The following is a 25742-nucleotide window of genomic DNA, read 5'->3' on the forward strand; positions in this document are numbered from 1 at the left end:
GTTGTTGAGACACAAACAACTGTTGAGTATCATACACCAAAAACCAAACAAGCACCAAAACCATACAACAACTTGAAACAACCTGACAAATCACTACACAAACAAACACCTATGACAAAACTTCACACAGCTCAACAAACACCATAATTCTAATACAAACAAACACCAATCAACATTGAGACTACACAACAATGCAAAACAACAAGTCAGCAACACAAACAAACACCAATCATCATCAAGAGTTCACAACAACTCAAACACAATAATTCACAAATCAAACACAACAGAAACTCACAAGCTCAGCAACCTTTAGACGGACACAAGCACAACAAACTCAATTACACAACATCAAAACAATCCAGAAAACAAACAACAACAACTCACTACCTCTGACAAGACTGACTGTCCCAAAGACTGCCAAATAAATACTGACTGCTGCCTTCTGACTCCCTCAAGGCTCTGCAACAGAGTCCGCAGACGAACCCAGCCACCCGCCAACAAGCATTTCACCCATTAACAACCCATGCACCATTCTCTCTCTCTCTCTCTCTCTCTCTCTCTCTCTCTCTCTCTCTCTCTCTCTCTCTCTCTCTCAAAACGGAAAACCACAGACACAAACCTTCCCCATATGATCTTAACAACAACAAATAAACATAAAACATGATATAGTAAATACACAAAACATCCAAACCTTTCCTATTGCCTCCAACAAACACAAACAACCTAATGAGCCAACAACCAAAACAACCAGCCTCTCTCTCTCTCTCTCTCTCTCTCTCTCTCTCTCTCTCTCTCTCTCTCTCTCTCTCTCTCTCACTTGAGAACATTGTCAAATGCAATCACTACATCACTCCTCCATACTGTGTTGTGTGAAGTAAGATATTTAACTTCCCAGATCGCAGCAACCTCAGATGTGAGGAAAACAATTTTCAAGGAACTAAAAATGTCTTTGAGGTAGGACAAGATTGATCGGCACCTCAGACATGTTACATGTTATACTTGCTTAATAGAAAAGTTGTGCTTAACGCAGTAGAAGTAGCCAAAACCCAAACTTTCTACTCTTTCAATTTGTTGAAACTACTCTTTATTATAAAACTTTTATTTCAAAAGTCTTAATATTTATCATTGTAGTGTCATGTCATTTGTCTAAAAAATAGGCTGCTCATTTCATTAACATATTATTTAATTAATATTCTATTTGTAGGTCACAGAAAAGCAGGCTGCCCGTCTTATTGTAATAAGGAGGGCAAAGATGAATAAGCACAAACTCAAGAAACTACGGAAAAAGATGAAATTTGTCTGGCTGAAGATTATTCAGAAAAGAGAGTACAGAAAAGAAAAGGCTTTCCAGGTAAAATATTCAAATTTTCGTACTGTTTCATGGCACTTTTTATTTGCACAGATTACAGACTTGTTACATAATTTTGGATGCTTTTTCCAGTTTAAACAGTGACTCTTGAGCTCCAGACATGGCATCTTTTGCTTTAGAAGTTGGCTACTTCTGACAGGTAAGTATTTGTATTTAAATATGCCAATTGGCATAAAGAGATCAGTAAAATGATGTACCAAGTAAGCTGTATTTTTCACAGCACTTGAACACATCCAATACAATTCAACAACTAGGTGCTACTAATGGCAGATTCTTCATGTCTTTTCTACAAATTTTTGGGTGGTTTTCAGTTGCAATGTCGGCAGTCTCTTGTGATCATTAGTTTTTAAACATCTTTCATAAATTCTGTTCAGGAAGGACCCACTACTATTCACTTTATTGGTTATGCCTCAAGAACTAAAGCAGGCTATTCACTGTGGGGTTTCAGGATTACTATTCTGTTGATTACTGTAGTTATGTTCTGTATGCCTAGCAGTGTCTATTGTAAAACTAGAGTCTTACTGAGAATGCTGAATACAAATGACTATGAATTTAAAAGGGACTGTGATACCACTGTACTATAACCCATTAAAGGATCTATTTTTTCAACATAATGTTTCAAAAAGAATCCAATTATTTTATTCAATTAAATGAAAACATAAGTTGTTTAGACACTATACTAATTTGATTTCAACAGAAAATTGTGATTATTTTTTGTAATATAGTAATTTTTAGAAACTCTATTTGAAACCTTTTTATGGCCATTAAATATCACGAGATATCTCGTATGCTACGTTTTAGTAATTTTGATAATAGGAATTGAATAAAAAAGGGATTTTGACAAAGGAAAAATCTATTTCTGGGCAGTGACCTGTGTCACCCAGTGAAATGTTCTTATAGCACTCATTTCTAATATATAAATATTGCTAAATATACAAGAGAAAAAGCTATATGGATTATGCCAGGATATTCCTGGCTCGTTCACCCCTATATAGGGTGTCGGTATAAAACTGGGGCGAGTGAAACCACTACCAGAGGTCCCCTGCCATTTAGTCTCTTCCTTTCTCAATTTCCCCCGTTCCAAAGAGGAGCCGTACCAAAGCTATCTACTGCCCGCTACTGCTACAACTAGTGCCCCATCCGCCATTCCTGAAAATAGCACCCAAACTTGGGCCAGTTAGGGTGAGGAAACCAGGGGTGGGTTCACTGGCGACACAGGTCACTGCCCAGAAATAGATTTTTCCTTTGTCAAAATCCCTTTTCTGGGCCTAACCTGTGTCGTCCCGTGAAATAGTAACAGAGAATAGGTCCCACAAGCTTGGATATAATATCAACAAGGCTACTGTAAGGGAGAAATTAAACACTTTAATTAATTCTACCCTATTTTAATCAAGTTTTCTTAAATCTACAGTAATTTTAACAAATCTCCTTAAGTCTACGGTCCTTACATTATGGAAATCTATAAAGGTATCACATACAATTTCTGGTAAGGCCAAGTAATATAAGATATTTACATACAGAAGAATAATAGTTAAGTATGTACAATACAGGAGTGGTTCAATTGTGCAATCCAAGTGAAAAACCAAGATCAAGGCTAGGGACTATAAGCGAGGCAGGTAGGAGAGAAAGAACTGAAAGGCAGATAAGATCTATTAAGATTAGGTATATTAATATAACTAGGCTGTGTCAGGGGAAACAATGTTTCCTGCTGCCACCGCCGAATATTTAAGGGCCTCTAAGGATTTTAGGTAGTGGCGCTTAAATACTGTCGGTGATTTCCATCCCGTATATTTTTTAAGGTCATCAAAGTTCATGTGGTGAAAGTAATTAATTGAGGTAGCCACCGCCCGGACATCATGTACATGTGGAACTGATTCCGGGTTGGCTTGTTTAATAAAATACAGAATTTGTTGTCTGATTGCTTTTAGTGAAATCGTTCCACCATTCTCTCTAATGAATAAAGGACCTGAAGACTTATTGGAAGTTCTGCTTAAATATGATCTTAATGTTTTGACTGGGCAAAGGGATAGATCCTGTGGAAGTGGGACAATCTCCCATGGGGACCACCTACTCTGTGGGTCCCCATTCTTAGCCAAGAACTTTCGATCTGGAGATAATAGAACTTCTCTGGATGGAAGGAAATCAATATGATTTGGTTCTCTGGAAAGAGCCGACAGTTCTGATATTCTGGCTCCTGAGGCCAGGCTTACTAGGAATAAAGTTTTCCTAAGAAGAGTTATATAAGGACACGATTCATTGTCAGTGTCTGAAGCTAGCTTAAGTACATCATTTATAAACCAGGAGACTGTATGAGGTCTGTACGCTGGCCTTAGTCTAGCACAAGCTCTTGGGATGGACGAGAAGTACGAATCTGTTAGATCAATGTTAAAACCAAACTGGAATATTTTCCTTAAGGCAGATTTAGTTGTAGTAATCGTACTAGCTGCTAGGCCCTTCTCAAACAGGGTCCTAAAGAAAGTAACTGCCAGATTCGTAGTCATCGTCTGTACCTTTGATTCTTTTAGAAAGGAGACTAGCTTCTTTACTGCTGAATCATACTGCCTAAGCGTAGATTCCTGTTTGTCTGATTCTAGGAACAGGGTGTTTAGAGGATCCATGTTGGCATCTTTTTGTGCCGCAAATTTCATGAAGTCCATAAAGTTAGGGCCTTCTGAATCCTTGAGGAAGCGTACACAGTCCTCGTTTGTACTAACTGTGTTAGTCTCGGGTTGGGGATCCGGCGGGGCCGGAGTCCCAATTCCACTAGTAATGGGAACCAATTGCTCTTGGGCCAGTTGGGAGCTACCAGCGCAATTCGTCCTTTGAAGGATCTGAGTTTGTCCAGGACTTTCATTAGTAAGTTTATTGGTGGAAATAGGTAGATCCTCCGCCAAGTGTTCCAGTCTATTGACATGGCGTCTGTGGCATGAGCCAGAGGGTCCAGATTGGGGCCCACATAGCACTGTAGCTTGTGGTTGGACTCCGTGGCAAATAAGTCTACTTGGAGGTCTGGGCTCTGCTGGCAGATCCACTTGAAAGAGATGTCGTCTAAGGACCATTCCGATTCCAGCGGAGTTGTCCTTGACAGTGCGTCTGCCACCACGTTCCTTACTCCTGCCAGGTGAGTAGCTGACAGATGCCACTGGTTCCTTGCTGCTAAGGAAAAGATCGCTATCATGACATGATTTATGTGGCTCGATTTGGAACCTCCTCTGTTTATGCAGTGGACTATTACTGCGCTGTCTAACACTAACCTGATATGGATCTTCCTCGCCGGAGAGAGTTTCCTTAGGGTTAGAAATACTGCCATAGCTTCTAAAACATTGATATGCAGCTGGCGGAATGTTAGGGACCATGACCCTGGAACCTTTTCGTATTGAGAGTATCCTCCCCAACCGCTTAGTGAGGCGTCCGTGTGGACCACTAAACTTGGTGGGGGAAACTGTAACTGTATTGATTTTGCCAGGTTCTTGACTTCTGTCCATGGACGAAGTCTTTTCCTTAGTATCTGAGGGATGTGGGAAATTTTGTCTCGAAATTTCTTGTTTGCTCTGGTCCGCCAAACTCGGTTTATATCCTTCAGTTTGGCTTTTAACAGAACATCTGTTACTGAGGCGAATTGGAGTGAACCTAAGATTCTTTCCTGGTTCCGACGGGACGTCTGTTTGCCTTTGAGGAACTGCCTCGTAGCCTTCGCTATCTCCCTGTGTTTCTCCGGGGGGATCGATAATTTTTATGAGTTCAGATCCCATTGTATTCTCAACCACTGAAAGCGTGGTGCCGGAGTAAGCCGGGATTTCTTGTTGTTTATCTGAAATCCTAGATATTCCAGAAATCTTATCACTTTGTGGGTTGCTCTGCGACATTCCTCGTCGTTTGTGGCCCAGATGAGCCAATCGTCTAGGTAGGCTACAAACATTATCCCTTGAGCTCTCAATTCTTGTACTACTGTCTCTGCTATCTTTGTAAATATTTTGGGCGCTATGTTGAGCCCGAATGGCATGACTTTGAAGGCATAAGCCTGTTTGCCTAGTCTGAAGCCTAGGAAGGGGTGGAAGTGCCTTGCTACTGGAACATTATAGTAAGTTTCTCTCTCTCTCTCTCTCTCTCTCTCTCTCTCTCTCTCTCTCTCTCTCTCTCTCTCTCTCTCTCTCTCTCTCTCTAAGATAGAGGATACAATGATTAATTCAACTTATTCTAAGATCTATAGAGGTGGTGACAGCCCCACGGGGAAGTAAGGTCCGCACCTGCGAGACGGTTAGCATACGGAACTTGTCGCATTGAATGTATGAGTTCAGATGGGACAAGTCTAAAATTATTCTTGGCTTGTTTGAGTCTTTCTTTGGAATGCTGAACAAGCGTCCTTGAAATTTTAAGTATTTGATTTTTGTTATTACCTTCTTTTGAAGAAGGTCTTGGGTGTACTCTGTTAGGTCCGCCGTTGGATTTTGGTAAAAACTGGTTGATGGAGGAGGCCCTTTCTTCCAACTCCATCCCAGTCCTTTTGCTACTATGCTGTGCACCCAAGTGCTGAATTTCCAGCGGTTCCTGAATAGGGACAGCCTCCCTCCTACCTGATGAGTCTCACTGGCTAGCAGAGGGTCGACTACCCCGCCTTCCTCGGAAGCCTCTGCCTCTGGCGGATGCTCTTCTACTGGCCCTGTGCCGGAAAGCTCCTCTGGCTTGGCTACCTCTTGCAAACCTATTATAGCCCTGAAATACTCCTTGGTTTTCGAAGGAGGCATTGAAGGCCGGGGAAGAGATGAAAGTGGCTGAGTCTTGGCTGCTGAGAGGGCTGGCTCTGCAGCAGAACGAACTGTTGTTGAGGCTGGGCTTTTGAGGTGGAGGGTTGACCCAACTGGGTTACCGGAACAGCCTGTACCACCGTCTGAGGCTGGGTGGTCTGGAAGGGCTGGAACTTCCTTGATCTCTTCCTGCCCCTGGGGTGTGCTCCAGAGGGTTCGAATTTCCTCTTGGGAATGAGGCCCCAACGTACCCGCAAGCTCTGATTCACTCTAGCTGCTTCCCCAAGAACTCCGTTTACTAAGGTTTCGGGGAACAGATTTGCATCCCAGATTGAGGATTTGACAAGTCTATTTGGCTCATGTCGAATAGAAGCATCCGCCAAGACATGCTTCCTGCAATTCCTCCAGGTTACTGCGAAGTCATATACGTCACACTGTAAGGTGTGAAGTAATGACTTCGTCAAGATCTTAAACAGAGGCTCGTCTGTGTAGACCAGGGACGTCATTTCCTCTGTAGTGGCGGAATTGATGGACCTGCTCAAGCGATATCTGGCTTTATACTCCGCCTTTACCAAAGCCTCCGGAAGCCTAGGTAGGCGTTCGGTGAAGAGGGTGGTTGCGCAGTTCGGGCTCAGCTTGCCTACCGAAAAGGTTGCAGGGGCATCCTGCCAGCACTCCATACCTCCCGGGAACAGCAGGGAAGGCAAATCTGTCTCCCTGAGTTGAGGCATGGGTTTGTCCTCTGCTGCCGCCTGAAGCGTCAGCTCCACTGCTTTAGAGGTACAAGGAATGGGAGTATCATCCGGTACCACAAACATAGTGAAAGGACTTCTGTGGCGTGTCAACTTAGTGTTGATACACTCCCAGTCTGTTAAAGTTCGAACCCAAGCTGATTGGGCCTGGTCTCTGGGGAAGATAACGGTCTCCTTTGGGACCTTGTCTTCCCTTATTAGTGCCTCCTCCGTTAGACGCGCATATCCTGTGAAGGGGAATTGGAGACCCGGCAGGTAGAATTCAGTCTTCTACTGGTCGGGTTCCACATCCTTCTATCGTCAACATGCCCTCTGAGAAGGGGGCATGTGCAGCTAGCCGCCAAGGATTATTATTTTTAAAGGGCGGTAACTTTGAGGCGTCCGGCACTGCAAAAGATTGCTGCGAGTGTCCGGACTTCAGGACTCCCGCCATCAAGTTCTCCTGATTTTGTAGCAGTGCCGCCAAGGACTGTATAGACTTTCCTGACGTTTCCAAACTAGAGACCAGCTGTGCTGAGATCTCTTGGAACTTGGTTTGCACCAAGTTCCCCATCTCCTGCATAAGCATGCTGGAGAATGTTGCCGGGTCAAAGCCAGGATCCTGAGATCTGGGTTTGAACCCTTTAGCTCTCAACCCATGTCGTGGGGGAGCAGCTTTTGCCGCGTCCGCCATCAGCTTGGGGGCTGAAGATGTACTGGTGCGGCTAGTCCTAAGCGGCTTCGGCTTAGAAGGCTTAGGAAGGGACTTCTTAATAGACCTATGGGTGTCTATAGTTGATTTTACTTTAGGGATTACCGAGCCCGACTTGTCCCTAGAAGTCGTAGGTCTCCCAGCAAACCCTTGAAGAAGAAGAATGAGACGGGCTAAAGGACAGAACTTTAGCCCGCGTACCACCTGCCTCACTTACCTCCCTACCTTCACCCAGGTTGTCGACAACCATGGGCTCGCGGTCCAAGTTGATGGCCGCCACTTCTCCGAGGACCTCTTCACCAAAACCCTCCAGGTCTTCCGCAAGCACGGCCTGGGTCTCTTCCCGGATCTTGGCTATAATCGGGGCCGCCAAGTCCGCCGCTACAGCTGCCGACATCTTCGCATTCGGGTAGATCAAAGAACACATCTCCTCCGACAGCATGTAGTGTTGCTTGGACTTGACGTTCCGGCCAAATCCTCCAACCAAGACCTTGAGGGTTGTAAGAGCCGAATCCTTGACGGCTTGGGGGGTCTGTAAGAGGTAGCTGCTTTTAAAGTCTATCCTAGAATAATGAACTACTGTCTCAATATGCAATAATATAATTCTCATTGTATCATTTAATGGGATGGTACCTACCGACTCAGTAGTGAGGTCCGTTACCAAGGCGTAACAAACTTTGCACCTGTCCGGGTGCCACACCAGCAAGTCGTCCAGTTGGACTGCACATCCAGCATGGGAGCGGCATACTTCATGACCGCACGGCGGCTGCAGGATGGCCGTACATGCTGTCTCCTGACAACGTACCATCTGTAAGTTAAATGATACATGAGTATCACTATATAGACCCGCCGGGGATGTATCCGGCGGAGCATGCATTTCTATACTATTGCTGCCGGAGTTGATTCCGGCGGAACGCATGTCTTACTACAAATCGAAGCATTAATATTTCCCGACAGCTCCAGGCCCTTGTTATTCATTCTTCTCATAATCTCTTATAATAAGATAGGCTTGGTACAAACAGAACAGGGGAAGGCTAAACCTGGCCTGAGTCCGCTGGCACCGGAGAGGCGTCTCCTAGAAGACTAGGATCGCCTCTCTTAGCCCACTGTCCGCCGCCAGCGGAGTGGGGAACAGAAGTACAAACAAGAATTTAAAACCTGGGAAGGAGCTAGGGAAGGGGAACACGGTGCTTCGGTCCTAGAATACCCGGCGGGGTGGAATTGCCCGTCGTGGTAAACGGACCGTAAGCATACTTAACATAAGCTAAAACTAAATTAAACTACTGTGCATGAGCACTGTATCGACGCTCATTCCGGGCCCAGTCCCCACCAAAAACTATCATTCTATTTCCGGGTCCAGTCGGGGGATCGGAACAGGGAAAATAGGTAAAACCTAGGCCTGAATCTGATCATATAAGGGATCGTAGCTATTATATTTATAACAGTAACGAACTCTTAGCCGGGCCGGGGCGGGAGGATAGGCAAGGGATAGGGGACTGAGGATAGGAAAGGCGAGAATGAGGTAGCACGAGACGTCTACCGTCCTGACGAGCCAGGTGGCCAACCAGGGCTCGCCCGGGTGGAAACCTCTGTACCACCCCCTCTGAGCATGGGGAGGTGTACCACTCTCCCGACTGTACCCCCTACCCTCCCCCTGCTAGCGAGGATAAGGCTTGGGTAGGCTGCCTAGAGGTAGCGTATGGCGAGCTGTGCCACCCCACCAAGGTGGGATGGGGGGAGGGAGGTCGTCTAGAGGAGTGGCCCACTCGCGATCAGTTGGTCACTACAACCGGCCAGGTGGGACACCTTCCGAGAAGTCGTGATCCAACCGATATCAGGGACAGCCGACTTATAGGCCAACTGTCAACTGAATCAACACAATAATATGATATATAATATGATAATAAACACAATACAATAGTCCTGACGCGAGAGGGGACAGGGGAGAAGGAGGAGGAGGGGGAAGGAAGACGTATATGGTCCTAACGAGCAGCTAGCCTAACCTTCGCAAAATTGGAACGATCCGGTCATGTCGGCCAGGGTGACTCAGACCGGCTAGGGTGGCTCAAGGGACCCATACATAGGCCACGATAAGGGCCATGGAGCCTTCCAAAATCGAATTTCGACATGGTCAGGTGAATGAGGTAGCCTCCTTGTTTGCGAGATCCACCATGGAAAAAAAGGGAAAAGGGTACATCACCCAGCCAACGCATCGGTTGGGGAGTCAGCCAAAAGGGGCAGGATAACATGGATCCCCAGCCTAGCCTACCTTCCAAAACCAATGAAGCCTGGTCGGGTAGGCCAGGATAGGCCTCACGTCAGGTCACATATCATATAACGTCAGGTTATCAATAATAAACTCGTAAATTCTTGAGAAAATGCTAATATCAACATAAAACGCGACTACAATTTGTATGGAAGATTAATCGAAAGTCGTCGTGAATGTTGTGAAAGTTCACGGGTAGCGATGCATGTAATGGCTGACTCGGGAGCGGCGTCATGCGGGGCTCCTGCTACATAACAAACGCCTAAAACATACTTATAACTAACATCGCTACCCTAACAAGAACAAATTTGATAATTGCAGTACTCAACTTTGATACGGGAGTTTCCTGATGTTCAGACATCGTAAAAACACAAGTTAAAGGCTTCCAAAAAAACAACACATGAAGCTTGTACAAGTGTTATAAAAGGAATGGCGGACGGGGCGCTAGTTGTAGCAGTAGCGGGCGGTAGATAGCTTTGGTACGGCTCCTCTTTAGAACGGGGGAAATTGAGAAAGGAAGAGACTAAATGGCATGGGACCGCTGGTAGTGGTTTCACTCGCCTCAGTTTTATACCGACACCAGGAATATCCTGGCATAATCCATATAGCTTTTTCTCTTGTATATTTAGCAATATTAATATATCAGAAATGAGTGCTATAGGAACATTTCACGGGACGACACAGGTTAGGCCCAGAAAACATATTGATGCTTGATAAATTTTTATTTTTCCGCTTCATTTTGATAAAAGTATTTTTTATTTCATTTGGATATAAAAAATATTTTTTCTCTTCAGTTGAATAAACAAATTTTCTTCTCTGTTAAGATAATAAAATTATATTTTTTTCTTCATTTGGATACAATTTTTTTTTTTTTTCATGTATGCCCTGACTTTTCCACATCTATAACACTTCTGCTCTCGCTCACAACTAAATGACCCTTACCTTTTGACACTTGCACTTCTATTTCTCTTAAGTTTCACCACACTTACATTGCTTGCTCTCATGCTCCTATATAGGACAACTACTCATTTTAAACTCAGGCATACCCTCATTTACTTTGGTCCTGACGCTGACACTTCTGCTCTCTTTCATACACCTATCTAGCTTGTAATCCCCAACTATCTAAAATATCATTCCACGTTAACCTCTCATTCCTCCATCCCTCATTCCTCTATCTCATTTTCTCCTTACATTTCAGGTTTATAAACTCACATACTCTCTCAAGCACAGTCACTAACAACTTCCTCACTAACTCCTGAAACTCATATTTCCATTGCCTCCAAACTTTCCTAGCTAAAGTCTCCAACCGGCATACATACATAGACAATGACTCACCAACATTCATTCTTGCCTCCTCAAAATCATTCTTCCTCCTATACGTAACACTACTCTTTGCCCTCCTAGCCTCTTCCATAATCCTAGTTTTAACACTTTCACATGATACATCTCCTACATTCATCATTATCATATACATACTCAACAAAAGTCCTGTCAAAAAGCTACCCAACTCTCTTGTTATCCCCATACTTAGCCACACAGTACATTTGATACTCTATAAAAGAGTACCCTGCATTCCTATTACCATATTCCTTATACTTCTCACATCAGGGTACCTCTCTCATATACACCGCCTTTTGCACTTCCTGCTCACTCTCGCTTTGTTACTTCCATTCTGACCTTTTTACCCGCTTTTAAGTATAACGAATCTACTTCCATACTCACATCCATACTTTTAGTCATACCTTTCTTACCCTTCTTCGTCTTACCTACTAATTCCCTCTAAATCACTCTCATTCTGTTCCTTACTCTCTTCCTTTTTCCCAACATTCTCAATTCCTTTTACATCCTGTCTATCATCCTTACTAACTTTCTTTCCCTTCTTCTTCTTAAGCCCTTTCTTATCCTTATCCTCATTCTGATCCTTATTCTGTCTCCCTTCTTTCTTATCCTCACTTACTACAATCATATCACCTTCATCGCTTCCACTCTCATCCACTCGCTCTTCCTTTTTCCTTACTACTCCTGGCCAGTCACAAGACCCAGGAAACCTACCTCCAACAGCTCCCTCTCCAAAATACCCTTTCATAATTCCAATTCCCTCTTATACACCTCATTCTCATTCCTAATCCTCTCGTACTCTTCTTCCACTCTTTCCTTAGCTTCCCTCAACAACTGCAACTCCTTCAGCCCCTCCACTTCAGTCAAACCTTCCATGCTTACAAACCAATACCCACAACACCAAAACTTCACACAGCTCAACAAACATTACAATTCCAACACAAACAAACACCAATCAACACCGAGACTACACAACAGCTCAAAACACAACAAATCAACAACACAAACAAACACCAATCAACATCAAGAGTTAACAACTCACAAACACAACAAATGAACAACACAAACAAACACCAATCAACATCAAGAGCTCACAACAACTCACTAACACAACAACTCACAAGCTCAACAACCTTCAGATGGACACAAGCACAACAACTCACAAATCAAACACAACAGAAATTCACAAGCTCAACAACCTTCAGACGGACACAAGCACAACAAACTCAATTTTACATCAAAACAATTGTATGACAACTGACTACCTCCGACCAAACTGACTGTCCCAAAAACTGCCAAATACAGACCACTATCTGGGAAAACCGACTGTCCATCACAGACTCTGATCATAGACTAACTGACTTGGCAACCATGCCAGCAGACAACCCAAACGATCACCCAACTAGCAAACCACTTGCTAACTATCCATCCACCACTCACGCTCTTTCTCAACAGCTTGCTCACTCATACTCTAGAAAAACACATGTACTCACTTACACACTACCACACAGCAACACCAAACACAAACAACATACAAAACGCACAAAAACATTTAAACTTTTAAATCATTTCTGACAACTACAAACAACCCAACGACGGTCTCTCTCTCTCTCTCTCTCTCTCTCTCTCTCTCTCTCTCTCTCTCTCTCTCTCTCTCTCTCATGAAGACAACGTCAAATGTAACTACTGTATCACTCCTCCATAACATAACTAAGAGTTGTATTAGTCCAAATAAAAAGCACTGATTGTTCACGAAAAGGAATTTCATTAAGAAGAGAAAGAGTCAGAATAAAGAATTTCTTAAAAACAAGGTTAAGAAGACTTCTAAAAATAGATCGATCGGAAGGGGGAAAGAGAGAAATAGTACCATAATCTTCACACGCTCCTGTATTTTTACCAGCCATTTCTTTTTTAAAGGTAATGCATTGAGCTAACTTTTAAATGAAATTACAGTAACTTTAATTTCATTTAAAAGTTTAATACTTAGGGAGCATGATTAGGGTCATATCTAGTGTTCAAACTCTAGAAATAAGAATTTACTAGCAAAAATTCTCCTTGTGCAAGGGGTCTGGAACCTAACCTCACGTGATTTCAGAGTATTATTGCACTGTCAAAAGGCTTTATAATTAATTGGGGAAATCCCACCTCACACCCAGCCAATGCTTTCAGTGAAAGCAGTGGCTGGGACTGTTAGGATACCTTTCATGGTTTGTTGTCTCTCCCCATCATGCTCAAAACATGCCTTGCAGATCCCAGTTTCCAAATGGCAATTAGAACGTATGACGGGCCCTTTGCAATTCACATCAATAATAGATAGATCCAGTTCTCAGATTGTAACAAAAGGTTGTGAACAAATTCTGTCTTTTGCATGCAAGAAATAAGATGCAAAACAGACCTCATCAAAAAGGTTAAAAAGTTCCAGAGATACTTTGGCTAGCCCAAAAGGAATCTCTGCCAAAACTGGTCATCTTGACTCCTCAGTCTGCACAAGTGACAATACACACAGATTCCTTGTTGACAGGTTAGGAGGACGTTGGGAGGATCATGAAGCGGCAGGGTGCTCAGCTACTCTGAGATATTGTTATATCAATTATATCAATTTCCTGGAGCTGATGGCTGTCTTTTAGTCTCTCAAAAAACTCAAAAACCTCCAGAAGAGGCACATTTGGTTGTTTCTAGACAACATGACTGCAATATCAGTATCATGCTCACCTCCTGTCAATGTGATAATGCTAGCCATCCTTCAATGGTGCAAGCATGGAAGTGGCACTTGTCTACAATTCACCTCTCATGATCTCTCAATGTAGTAATAGACTCCCTATCAAGGAAAACAACAGCCTCAACAGAGTGGATGTTAAGACAACCACTCTTCAGACAATAGCCAACATGCTTCCACAACTGGAAGTGAACCTGTACACCACGTATGAAGGTCACAAACTGCCAGACAAGCAACAAGAAGAGATGCTTCCTACAAGACTAAAACAAATAGAGGTTAACATATCCTCCATTGTTCCAGATTTCGAAGGTGTTGAGTAAACTCCTAACCTTCAAAGGAACAGCTTACTTAATAGCCCCAAATTGGCTAAACAGGCATTGGTTCCTATTTCTTTAACAACAGGCGAAGAGATAAATTCCACTACTGTCCACTTTTGTATCCCAGTCAGTAGGAGGGAAAGTCGTTTACGGATCCTCCTTTCTGAGCTGAGACCTTCACTGGTGAATTTTTGAAATATTATCTACTGTGAAAATTACTTGCCAAACATTGCTAGGTACCAGTGCAAAAAATTACAGACTTCATAATCTGGCAGCAGCAATCTGGATGGAAGATATGGTTAGATTATATCCGAAATACTTAAATGTTCATGTGCCTTTTGGAAGACAAACACCTTGCAGTTAAAACAATCATGGCATACAAGGCAGTATTAATGGAACCAACCAATGCTTTATGGATTTCGGATTGGCTCTAATATTGAAGTTGTCACTACCCTTGTGTCCTTTCATTACAAAAACCCACTCTCAAAAGGTTCTGATTACTTGGTCCCTGAATAGTGCTTAGACTTCGATCAGCCCCTCAGTCCAACGGAACTGATACAACCACAACTCACAAGCTACAGTAGGTGATCTTGCTTGCATTAGCATCAGAGCTTGTATTAGCAAACTGGGCTCTCTTAGACTGGTACGTATATGATGCATCACACAAAGGCCTGGTTGGCCAGAAATGAGAATCCTTTATGAAGGAAGTCTATTCTAAGCAAACTAAATTTATCAGACAATACATTATGCCGAGTTCAAGCTCTTAAGGTTTACCTAGAGATCACGGCAAACATCCCCTAAGGTCTGTTTTTCCCCCATACTCAAGCATCATTATTGCGTAGGGGTGCTAACTATCGCTGGAGAAGGTTTGACAATACTGCAACGATAGCCAGCATGCTTAAGTAAGTCACCACAGAGCTTCACCTTAGAAACATAAGTTTGCATTTAGTTTCTTGATCTTTGCTACCAGACCTTAAGTTATTTAAAATAAAGAATGGGGCCTTGAAACTAGTGGCTTGACTCATACCAGAATTTTTTTTTGGGGTGTTGTGATTAAAATTTTAAAACTTTTTGTCACCTGTCAGTTTCTTCATAAAGTTCCTTGAGGATGAGATTACACTATAAAAAAAACATGTTTTGACATAGGAAAATCATGTTTCATACAATGAACTTACCTGTCAGATATATACTTAGCTAAGACTCCGTCGTCCCCGACAGAAATTCAAATTTCGCGCCACTCGCTACCGGTAGGTCAGGTGATCTACCTGCCTGCCCTGGGCGGCAGGACTAGGAACCATTCCCGTTTTCTATCATATTTTCTCTGTCGCCGGTGGTATCAACATTGTTGTTACTACCTCCTGACTGGAATTCGCTTTTCAAGACTTTTTGATCATCTATATTTGGATTTCTTGGTGACGTACTGGATCGTTGTTTTGGCATTTCCGCTACTGTGGACTGGATTTGGACTTGCTTTTGATTTTTCTGATAGAATGTCTGATTCAAGTGTTAGTGTGAGAGTGTGTGTGAATGTAGACTGCAAGGTGAGGATACCGAAGGCTTCGGTTGATCCTCACACTGTATGTCGTAAATGTAGGGGGTTTGACTGTTCTTTTGGCTAACACCTGTATTGAGTGTGAAAAGTTGAATGCTAATGAATGGAAGACTCTAACTTCTTACTTGAAGAAGTTAGAGAGGGATAGAATTAGACGGGCTGCACAAAAGAGTGTGAGTACAAGGCCTATTGAGCCTTTTTCCGAGTCTAACTCTCCTATTATTAATGAATTTGATTCTCCCTATGTATCTGAACCCTCACAGGCTTTGCATTCGGATTCGGCTTCGGAAATCGCCAATCTGAAGGCTACTCTTCGTAAAATGAAGACAAAGATGGCGGCCATGCAAGATAAGGGAAGTGATAGTGAATTACTTAGTGAAGCGAGTGTTCCCAGTGTTGTGGAGGGGGCGTCTGACCGTCCCTGCGATGCTCCCAGGCCTAGACCTCTTCCAAACTCACATACCCAGAGGAGAAGGAAAGTCGAAAGTCGTACGGAGGTTGTGGGGAATCCCCAACGGTCAGGCGTCCCTTCAGCAGGTTCTGTTTCGCTACAGTCTGCTCAGGACCGCTTTAATAGAAGCGTCCTACGAGATTGTTTCTCGTCGTCCGGTTCTCCTTCACCTAAACGAGGGTGGAAGGACTCGGATCTTTCTAGGCTACTGAAAAGGCACTGGAAAGAGCGCGCGTTTGACTCGAGCCCGGAGCGCTTCTCGGAGGAAGCCCCTTCTTCTATCAAGAAGGCTAAGCTGGTTTCGACGCCTCCTCGAACGGTATTTGAGGATCGCACTCCTCGAGTTCTCCTGCTTCTTCTATTGAAGAGGACGCTGGTGTGGCTTCCAAGAGGATATTGCTTGCAGTACAAGAGCAGCATAGCCTCTTTGGTTGGAGTTCTTTCGAGGGATCCCCCTCGCAAGAATGGACCGCTAGACTTCCTATTAAGAAGTCTCGTCTTCTTTCCCTCCTGCCAGATCGTGAAGCGTCCTCCGCAGAAACATGAAGAGCTTTACTCAGCGTGGGACGTCTTCCAGGCGCGAAGAGTCTTGCAAGTGTCAGGAGCTATCCGAGCGAGTTGCTCTGGATAAGGATACGCTCAGGTGCGAGGCGCCCAGCCAAGGCCGCGGAGGAATCAGCAAGAGGCGAGGCGCCAGCCAGGAGGAATTCAGGCAAGCGCGAGGCGCCAGCCAGGCGCGAGGATCAGCCAGCGCGAGACGCCAGCCATTGCGCGAGGAGTCAGCCTTTGCGTGCAGCGCGAGACAAGCGCGAGGCGTCAGCCAGGCGTGAGATGCCAGCCAGGCAAACAAGCTCAGCCAAGCGAGAAGCGCCAGCCAAGCGCGAGGCGCCAGACAAGCGCGAGGCGCCAGACAAGCGCGAGGCGCCAGCCAAGCGCGAGGAGCTTTCCAGGCGTGAGAAGTCAAGCAGACGCGAGACTTCTTTTAGACTTGAGAGAGATTCTGTTCACCTCTATGAGTCCCTCTCCTAGTAGGAGTTTGTCACCAGTAGAGAGAGAAACTGGATGAAGATCCTCTCGTTTTTCAGGCCGATTCTCCGCACGGTGTGGAAGGAGATTCGGAAGAAGAGGTTAACGGTAGAGAAGGAGTCTCTAACTATAGAGTTCTGACGGACCTTCTTTTGCAGGAGTACGGAGATTCTTTGATCTGTGGCTCTCCTTCGCCTCGATCATGTTTTCGAGTGCGGTTGTACCAAAGTCTTCGTCGGTCTTGAAGATGAGACCTACGATCTCTATGAAGAGAGCGCTACAGTCTCTAGACAAATGGATGTTGTCAAAGAAGGATCTGGGCAGAACCAACCTTCTGTATGCCTCCAGCCATACTTTCTGGCAAGAGAGGTTTCTGGTACCGAACTGGGGAGAACAGGGCCTTTCTCTCCCAGCGCAGCCGAAGCGGACTTTTCAACATTGGTTGATTCATCGCGGAGACACGCTTTGAATGGAGCTCGTGTGTCTTGGGCGATTTCTGAGACGGATCATCTCCTCAAGGGCCTCTTCCATATTTTGGAAGTGTTTCCTAATTTCCTAGACTGGTCCCTTGGGTGATGTCTAAGAAGGCTCATGACTCGGAAGGTCTAGACCCCGAAGTCATTCTGAGTATTCTTTCTTGTATTGATAAGGCAGTACAAGACGGATTTCGGGAGAAATCTCCTCTCTTTTTGGAGCGGTACTCCTTAAGAAGAGGAGTATTTTTAGTGCCTTCTTAACCAAGGCGGTTTCTCCCTCACAGAGACGCAGCCCTGGTTTCGCTCCCATGTCGGACTTCTTGTTTCCTTTCTCAGTTAGTGAAGGACATTTCTCGCTCACTGACTGAGAAGGCGACTCAGCATCTTCTCCTGCAAACTGCAAGGAAGAAGAGACCCCTAGTTTCGGTTGACAAGAAAGGACCGACTTCTACGGTTCAGCCCTTTCGAGGAGGCCCTCCCTCCAGAGCTCCCTCTAAGAGAAGAGGTCCTGAGAGGAGAGGTAAAGCTTCTTCCGTCCCTTTAAGAAAGGGAAGTGAGACAGACAACCTCCAAACACCAGTGGGTGCCAGGCTTCTCGAATTTGCAGACGCTGGGTCACTCATAAACTCGTACGCCTCTTCGATGTCCATAATCAGGAAGGGATATTATCCCCTTCCAGGACAGTCCTCCCCTAACGACCATTCCGCGGGAACTGTCAGCCAGATACAGGGACCCTGTACTGAGGGATACTCTTCGTCTGATGGTGAATCAAATGTGGGACAAGAGCGCTATAGAATTAGTTCTAGAGCAAAACTCTCCGGGGTTTTACAATCGGCTTTTTCTGGTTGCGAAAGCCTCGGGGGGCTGGAGACCAGTACTAGATGTCAGCGCTCTGAACAAGTTCGTTCTAAAGGAGAAGTTCTCTATGGAGACTTCGGCCTCAGTCCTTGCGGCTTTACGTCAAGGAGATTGGATGGTGTCGCTGGATCTCCAGGACGCCTATTTTCATGTCCCGATTCACCCTTCGTCGAAGAAGTACCTCCGTTTCATGACGGGGGGAAGGATCTTTCAGTTCAGGGCCTTGTGTTTCGGCCTGTCCACAGCTCCTCAGGTCTTCACAAACCTGATGAAGAATGTGGCGAGGTTTCTTCACCTCAAAGGCGTCAACATCTCTCTATACCTGGACGATTGGCTCATCAGGGCCAGAACAGAGAGACAGTGTTTGGAGGACCTTTCTTTGACCCTAGACCTGATAAAGGCGTTGGGACTACTCGTGAACCTCGAGAAGTCACAACTGATTCCCAGACAGAACTTGGTCTATCTGGGGATTCAGATGGATTCTCGGGGTTTTCGAGTATTTCCTTCGCAAGAGAGAATCGTGAGAGGCTTGGAAAAAGTCTCTCTCTTCTTAGGGAAAGAACGGACTTCGGCGAGGGAATGGTTAAGCCTTCTAGGCACCCTTTCCTCGCTCGAACAGTTCTTTCCTCTAGGAAGACTGCATCTTCGTCCTCTTCAGTTTTTCCTAAGGAGATCATGGAACTGGAAGACGGGACTTCTCTCCGACAGTTTTCTCCTTCCAATGGAGATGAAACCACACCTGCAATGGTGGTTGTCCCCTCTAAAAGAGAACAAGGGAATTTCTCTGGAAGTTCCGAACCCAAGCCGAGTGTTGTATTCAGACGCATCGGAGAAGGGTTGGGGAGCAACACTAGGCCACCGAAGAGAGTGTCAGGCACCTGGAAGGCAGCACAGGTGTCCTGGCACATAAATTGCAAAGAACTTCTAGCAGTTCACTTGGCTCTAAAGTTCTTCGAACCTTTTGTGACAAACAGTGTGGTCCAAGTGAATGTGGACAACACTACCGCCCTGTCCTACATTCGGAAGCAAGGAGGAACGCACTCCGTGTCTCTATACGAGATAGCAAGAGATCTGCTACTTTGGACCTCACAGAGGAACATCTCCCTCCTGACAAGATTTGTTCAGGGTACGAGAAACGTCAGGGCGGACAGACTGAGCAGGAGAAGCCAGGTCCTTCACACAGAATGGACCCTTCATTCAGAGGTGTGTCAGAGTCTTTGGGATCTTTGGGGCACTCCTCACGTAGATCTGTTCGCCACATTCCTTTCCAAAAGGCTGGAAGTCTTTTGTTCAGTGGTGGAAGACCCAAGAGCTCTCGTGGTCGATGCCTTCCTGCTAGACTGGTCTCATGTGGACGTGTACGCTTTCCCCCCTTTCAAAATCCTGGGGCAAGTGTTGAGAAAGTTTGTAGCGTCCAACGGACAAGGATGACCCTGATAGCCCCGTTTTGGCCAGCACAAGATTGGTTTGCAGAGGTGCTGGAGTGGACAGTAGACTTCCCAAGATCCTTTCCAAGAAGGATGGATCTTCTCAGACAGCCACACTTCGAGAGGTTTCATCAAAACCTCCCCGCTCTCGCGCTGACTGCCTTTCGACTATCGAAAGACTTGTCAGAGCGAGGGGTTTTTCTCGCGAAGCTTCAAGCGCTATCGCTAGAGCCCGCAGAGCTTCCACTAGACGAGTCTATCAGTCGAAGTGGGAGGTATTCAGAAGGTGGTGTAAGTCTAAGAAGTTGTCCTCCTCCAGTACCTCTATAACCGAAATCGCTGATTTCCTTTTGTTCTTCTTGAGAGAGGTCTCTCACTTATCTGTATCGACGATCAAAGGATACAGGAGCATGCTTTCGGCAGTCTTCAGAAACAGAGGCCTAGAGATTGCTGATAATAAAGATCTGCACGACTTGATTAGATCGTTTGAAACGACAAAATCTAAGGAACTAACTCCTCCCAGCTGGAACCTGGATGTAGTTCTCAAGTTCCTTTCGTCTGACAGATTTGAGCCTCCTCATTTAGCTTCGTTCAGGGATGTAACAAGGAAATGCTTGTTTCTCCTATCTTTGGCGACAGCCAAAAGAGTTGGGGAACTTCATGCCCTGGAAGATGAAGTCGGCTTTAACAGAGACTCGGCCTTCTGCTCGTTTAGAACTCTTTTTCTAGCGAAAAATGAGAACCCATCGAATCCCTGGCCCAAGAGATTCGAGATTAAAGGCTTATCGAGTCTAGTAGGTAGAGAAACAGAAAGGTCTCTTTTGCCCTGTAAGAGCCTTGAAGTTCTACTTACAAAGGAAGAAACAAATGGGAGGCTCTAGACAAAGTCTTTGGTGTTCGATTAAGGACCCCACAAGAATCATGTAAGAACGCATTAGCTTTCTTCATTGGAGAGCGTCATTACAGATGCTCACAAGTTCTGTCCTGACGACTCTTTTCCGCTTTTAAGAGTAAAAGCTCATGAAGTTAGAGCAGTGGCGACGTCTCTCTCTTTTCAGAAGAATATGTCGCTAAAGAAAATCATTGATACGACGTATTGGAGGTGCAATTCGGTATTTGCATCTCACTATCTTAAAGACGTTCGCGTGACCTACGAGAAATTTTTTTCTCTGGGGCCTTTTGTATCGGCGGATACGATACTGGGTACGGGAGCAAACACAATCCTTAACTTTGTACATACCTTCTACTAGATATGTTCTAGATTTCTGCTGACAAAGAGGGCTCGGTGCTGCACTGGCGGCCAGTCACTGTTGTTCAGTAAGGAACTCTTGTGATATCTTTTAGAGGAGTATTAAAATTTTTTTGGGGGGAATTTTTGTATGAATGCGTTTTAGTTTCGAGTTATGGGTTGTTTGTAATGAGTTCGGGGATAACTCAGAACAATTCTATATACTAACATGGTGGTTAGGATCAGGTGGTCGGGATTGGTTATGCTCCTTCATAAGGTGTGTTGTCATAGAAGTGGTCCAGTACCCATTGACAAAGTCCTTTCAGGCTCTGCCGAGTAAGCGGTTCATATACCCATCGACAGACCCACAAGAACTCTAGCCATAGATCTAATATCTCGCTAAAGTCTTGAGGTGATGCAGACTACCGGGCTACAGCCACGAAGTCTACCACCTATCAGGTAGGAACCAAGGTTTTTCTTTTATACCTACAACATATGTTGTTTACCTGTCTGTTCCATATTAGCTGTCTCTTACCCTCCACCAAAGGGTGCCAATCAGCTAAGTATATATCTGACAGGTAAGTTCATTGTATGAAAATGATATTGTTATAATACAATAAAGTTTCATACATACTTACCTGGCAGATATATACGATTAATGGCCCACCCAGCCTCCCCGCAGGAGACAGGTGGAAGAGAGAAAATATGATAGAAAACGGGAATGGTTCCTAGTCCTGCCGCCCAGGGCAGGCAGGTAGATCACCTGACCTACCGGTAGCGAGTGGCGCGAAATTTGAATTTCTGTCGGGGACGACGGAGTCTTAGCTAAGTATATATCTGCCAGGTAAGTATGTATGAAACTTTATTGTATTATAACAATATCATTTTGAAACGACAAAATCTAAGGAACTAACTCCTCCCAGCTGGAACCTGGATGTAGTTCTCAAGTTCCTTTCGTCTGACAGATTTGAGCCTCCTCATTTAGCTTCGTTCAGGGATGTAACAAAGAAATGCTTGTTTCTCCTATCTTTGGCGACAGCCAAAAGAGTTGGGGAACTTCATGCCCTGGAAGATGAAGTCGGCTTTAACAGAGACTCGGCCTTCTGCTCGTTTAGAACTCTTTTTCTAGCGAAAAATGAGAACCCATCGAATCCCTGGCCCAAGAGATTCGAGATTAAAGGCTTATCGAGTCTAGTAGGTAGAGAAACAGAAAGGTCTCTTTGCCCTGTAAGAGCCTTGAAGTTCTACTTACAAAGGAAGAAACAAATGGGAGGCTCTAGACAAAGTCTTTGGTGTTCGATTAAGGACCCCACAAGAATCATGTCTAAGAACGCATTAGCTTTCTTCATTAGGAGCGTCATTACAGATGCTCACAAGTTCTGTCCTGACGACTCTTTTCCGCTTTAAGAGTAAAAGCTCATGAAGTTAGAGCAGTGGCGACGTCTCTCTCTTTTCAGAAGAATATGTCGCTAAAGAAAATCATTGATACGACATATTGGAGGTGCAATTCGGTATTTGCATCTCACTATCTTAAAGACGTTCGCGTGACCTACGAGAAATGTTTTTCTCTGGGGCCTTTTGTATCGGCGGATACGATACTGGGTACAGGGAGCAAACAACCAATCCTTAACTTTGTACATACCTTCTACTAGATATGTTCTAGATTTCTGCTGACAAAGAGGGCTCGGTGCTGCACTGGCGGCCAGTCACTGTTGTTCAGTAAGGAACTCTTGTGATATCTTTTAGAGGAGTAGTAAAATTTTTTTGGGGGGAATTTTTGTATGAATGCGTTTTAGTTTCGAGTTATGGGTTGTTTGTAATGAGTTCGGGGATAACTCAGAACAATTCTATATACTAACATGGTGGTTAGGATCAGGTGGTCGGGATTGGTTATGCTCCTTCATAAGGTGTGTTGTCATAGAAGTGGTTCAGTACCCATTGACAAAGTCCTTTCAGGCTCTGCCGAGTAAGCGGTTCATATACCCATCGACAGACCCACAAGAACTCTAGCCATAGATCTAATATCTCGCTAAAGTCTTGAGGTGATGCAGACTACCGGGCTACAGCCACGAAGTCTACCACCTATCAGGTAGGAACCAAGGTTTTTCTTTTATACCTACAACATATGTTGTTTACCTGTCTATTCCATATTAGCTGCTCTTACCCTCCACCAAAGGGTGCCAATCAGCTAAGTATATATCTGACAGGTAAGTTCATTGTATGAAAATGATATTGTTATAAATACAATAAAGTTTCATACATACTTACCTGGCAGATATATACGATTAATGGCCCACCCAGCCTCCCCGCAGGAGACAGGTGGAAGAGAGAAAATATGATAGAAAACGGGAATGGTTCCTAGTCCTGCCGCCCAGGGCAGGCAGGTAGATCACCTGACCTACCGGTAGCGAGTGGCGCGAAATTTGAATTTCTATCGGGGACGACGGAGTCTTAGCTAAGTATATATCTGCCAGGTAAGTATGTATGAAACTTTATTGTATTATAACAATATTTTTGGTGGTTGCTGTTGAGTCCTCTACACCCTCCCACTTCCCTGATGAAAAGTCAAGGGATTTTGGTAAGGGATTATCCTGCATTGACCAAGAGAAAGTAATGGTGTCTTGATCCTTTTCTGGTTGTATGTAAACAATATGATGGCACATATACACATAGCCACTTCTTCTTGCGGATTTTATCCTCAGTATTCGCTGAGGATAATAGAAAGTGTCCTCTTATTTATACTCCATCATGTGTTGTAGTGTTTATCCTTATGACACAATAACCAGCCACAAGACCTGCTAAAGAGAATTTCTTTGACATTAGACTGGTCACTTTAGTTACACGGACGAGTCGGTTACATGCTTGACTACCAATATCAGGGTCCGGGTTCGATTCCCCTCTCTGCCAATGCAGAATCAGAGGAATTTATTTTTGGTGATGGAAATTAATTTCTCAATGTGGTTTGGATCCCACAATAAGCTGTTGGTCTTGTTGCTAAGTAACCAGTCAGTTCCTAGCCACATAAAAAAATCTAATCCTTCCGGCCAGCCCTAGGAGAGCGGTTAATCAATCAGCTTAGTGGTCTTGTAAAACTAAGGTACATACTTTAGTCTGGTCACCATGGAGTTCTATTTAGACAATGGAAAGGGTAACTCCTTGAGGACGAGACAGCGACTACCAAAAATAGGTTTTTTCTACATCAAAACCTATTTTTTTATATTGTTTACTATATATATAGTAAAGGCTGTTATTTACTTGTGCTTTATCTTTTAATCATTAATAATTAGTACATTGAAAATTGCCTTTAAAAGCTTGAGAAATGGTTAAGTATAATTAGTACTGATGATGATAAAATTATTATTGTTATTATTTTTATTAATTATATTAGCTAAGTCAATGGACATCAAGCAGTCGTCACATGTATGACATGAATTTATGGTAACACAATGAGCTTCAAATGGTATATTCCATTAAAGTTAAAATTCATTTATTCCTTTCAGGCTGAACAGATGGCTATTGTACGGGAAGCGGAAGCCTTTGATGCTCAGAAGTACGTAGAAGATGTTCTTAGACGTGTAAATACAAGACATGATACAAGGTATTATAAGGGCAGAAGGCTACCTAGATTTGTTGTCACGGAATTGTTTCAAAGAGACAGAGCCAGGAGAAAACTCAAAGAAGAACACAGAATAACAATAGAAGAAATGAAAGAAGAGTTAAGGGCAAAAGGTATACTGAAAGAGTAAATTTCTAGATGAGAGTAACTTTCTTTGTAATGCTGTATACTGAAAAATTAAACAGGCCTTTAATTTTGAAGCATATAAAAGTTGGTGATGCAAAAGTCTTTTGTATTATGTAAGTGGTTACAAATATGTAATTATGGTAGATATAGTTAATTATTTAAGAGAACAAAATGGCTGATTCAGTATCACCCGGGTTTTCATTTCAAGTTTAGCGATCATTAACTAATCCTTCATTCATAAACAAATATCTTTTACATGATTTGTCACAGTTGATTGTTTACCAGTATGTGCTTAAAATGGGTTAACTTGCACATTGTATTTTGCAAGTGCTCTTAGTTTTCAGGCTTTTAATAAATCTTTGAGTCATGTATACTCATAAGAAAGAAGAGCAACCTTTTTTAAACCTTGTTTTCATTAAATATCTTTTGGTTGGCTATTTTTAAGAACTCCCTGTTGGAACAATGTTTTATTAGATTTTGTTCACCTATGTAAATAATAAATGAATATACAAAGTAGATGGTTTTTAGATATTTATCATTTTTACTCCAGGAGGTAAGGTAAACATGTACATTTTAATACTACAAAACTCCTCACATAACCAACAGGGTTTAACCCTTGCGGACCTGTTAAGTATATATTAAGCACAACCCTGATTGGGCAAACTTTAAGGTTGGCCAATTTAAGAAAACACATCAATGGAAAGAGGAAGATATGCAATGCACATTGTACCTTCCATGGTAAGTTGAAAGTGGATAATTACAGCCACGTGCATTGCCTGTTTTCCAAG

At 43.8% G+C, this 25742-nt stretch overlaps 1 protein-coding gene across 1 annotated transcript; it reads left to right on the forward strand.

Annotated features, from left to right (window-relative positions):
• Positions 1-1204: 1204 nt before the first annotated feature.
• On the forward strand, positions 1205-25470 carry LOC135210936 (uncharacterized; the record flags this gene model as incomplete). Its single annotated transcript, XM_064243908.1, is given in 2 exon segments — positions 1205-1351; positions 24713-25470. Coding segments are annotated over 2 exon segments (393 nt in total), but the record flags the coding sequence as incomplete, so codon positions are not given.
• Between the last annotated feature and the right edge of the window lie 272 nt (positions 25471-25742).

Source organism: Macrobrachium nipponense, chromosome 4 (assembly GCF_015104395.2).
Source record: "Macrobrachium nipponense isolate FS-2020 chromosome 4, ASM1510439v2, whole genome shotgun sequence".
NCBI lineage: Eukaryota > Metazoa > Arthropoda > Malacostraca > Decapoda > Palaemonidae > Macrobrachium > Macrobrachium nipponense.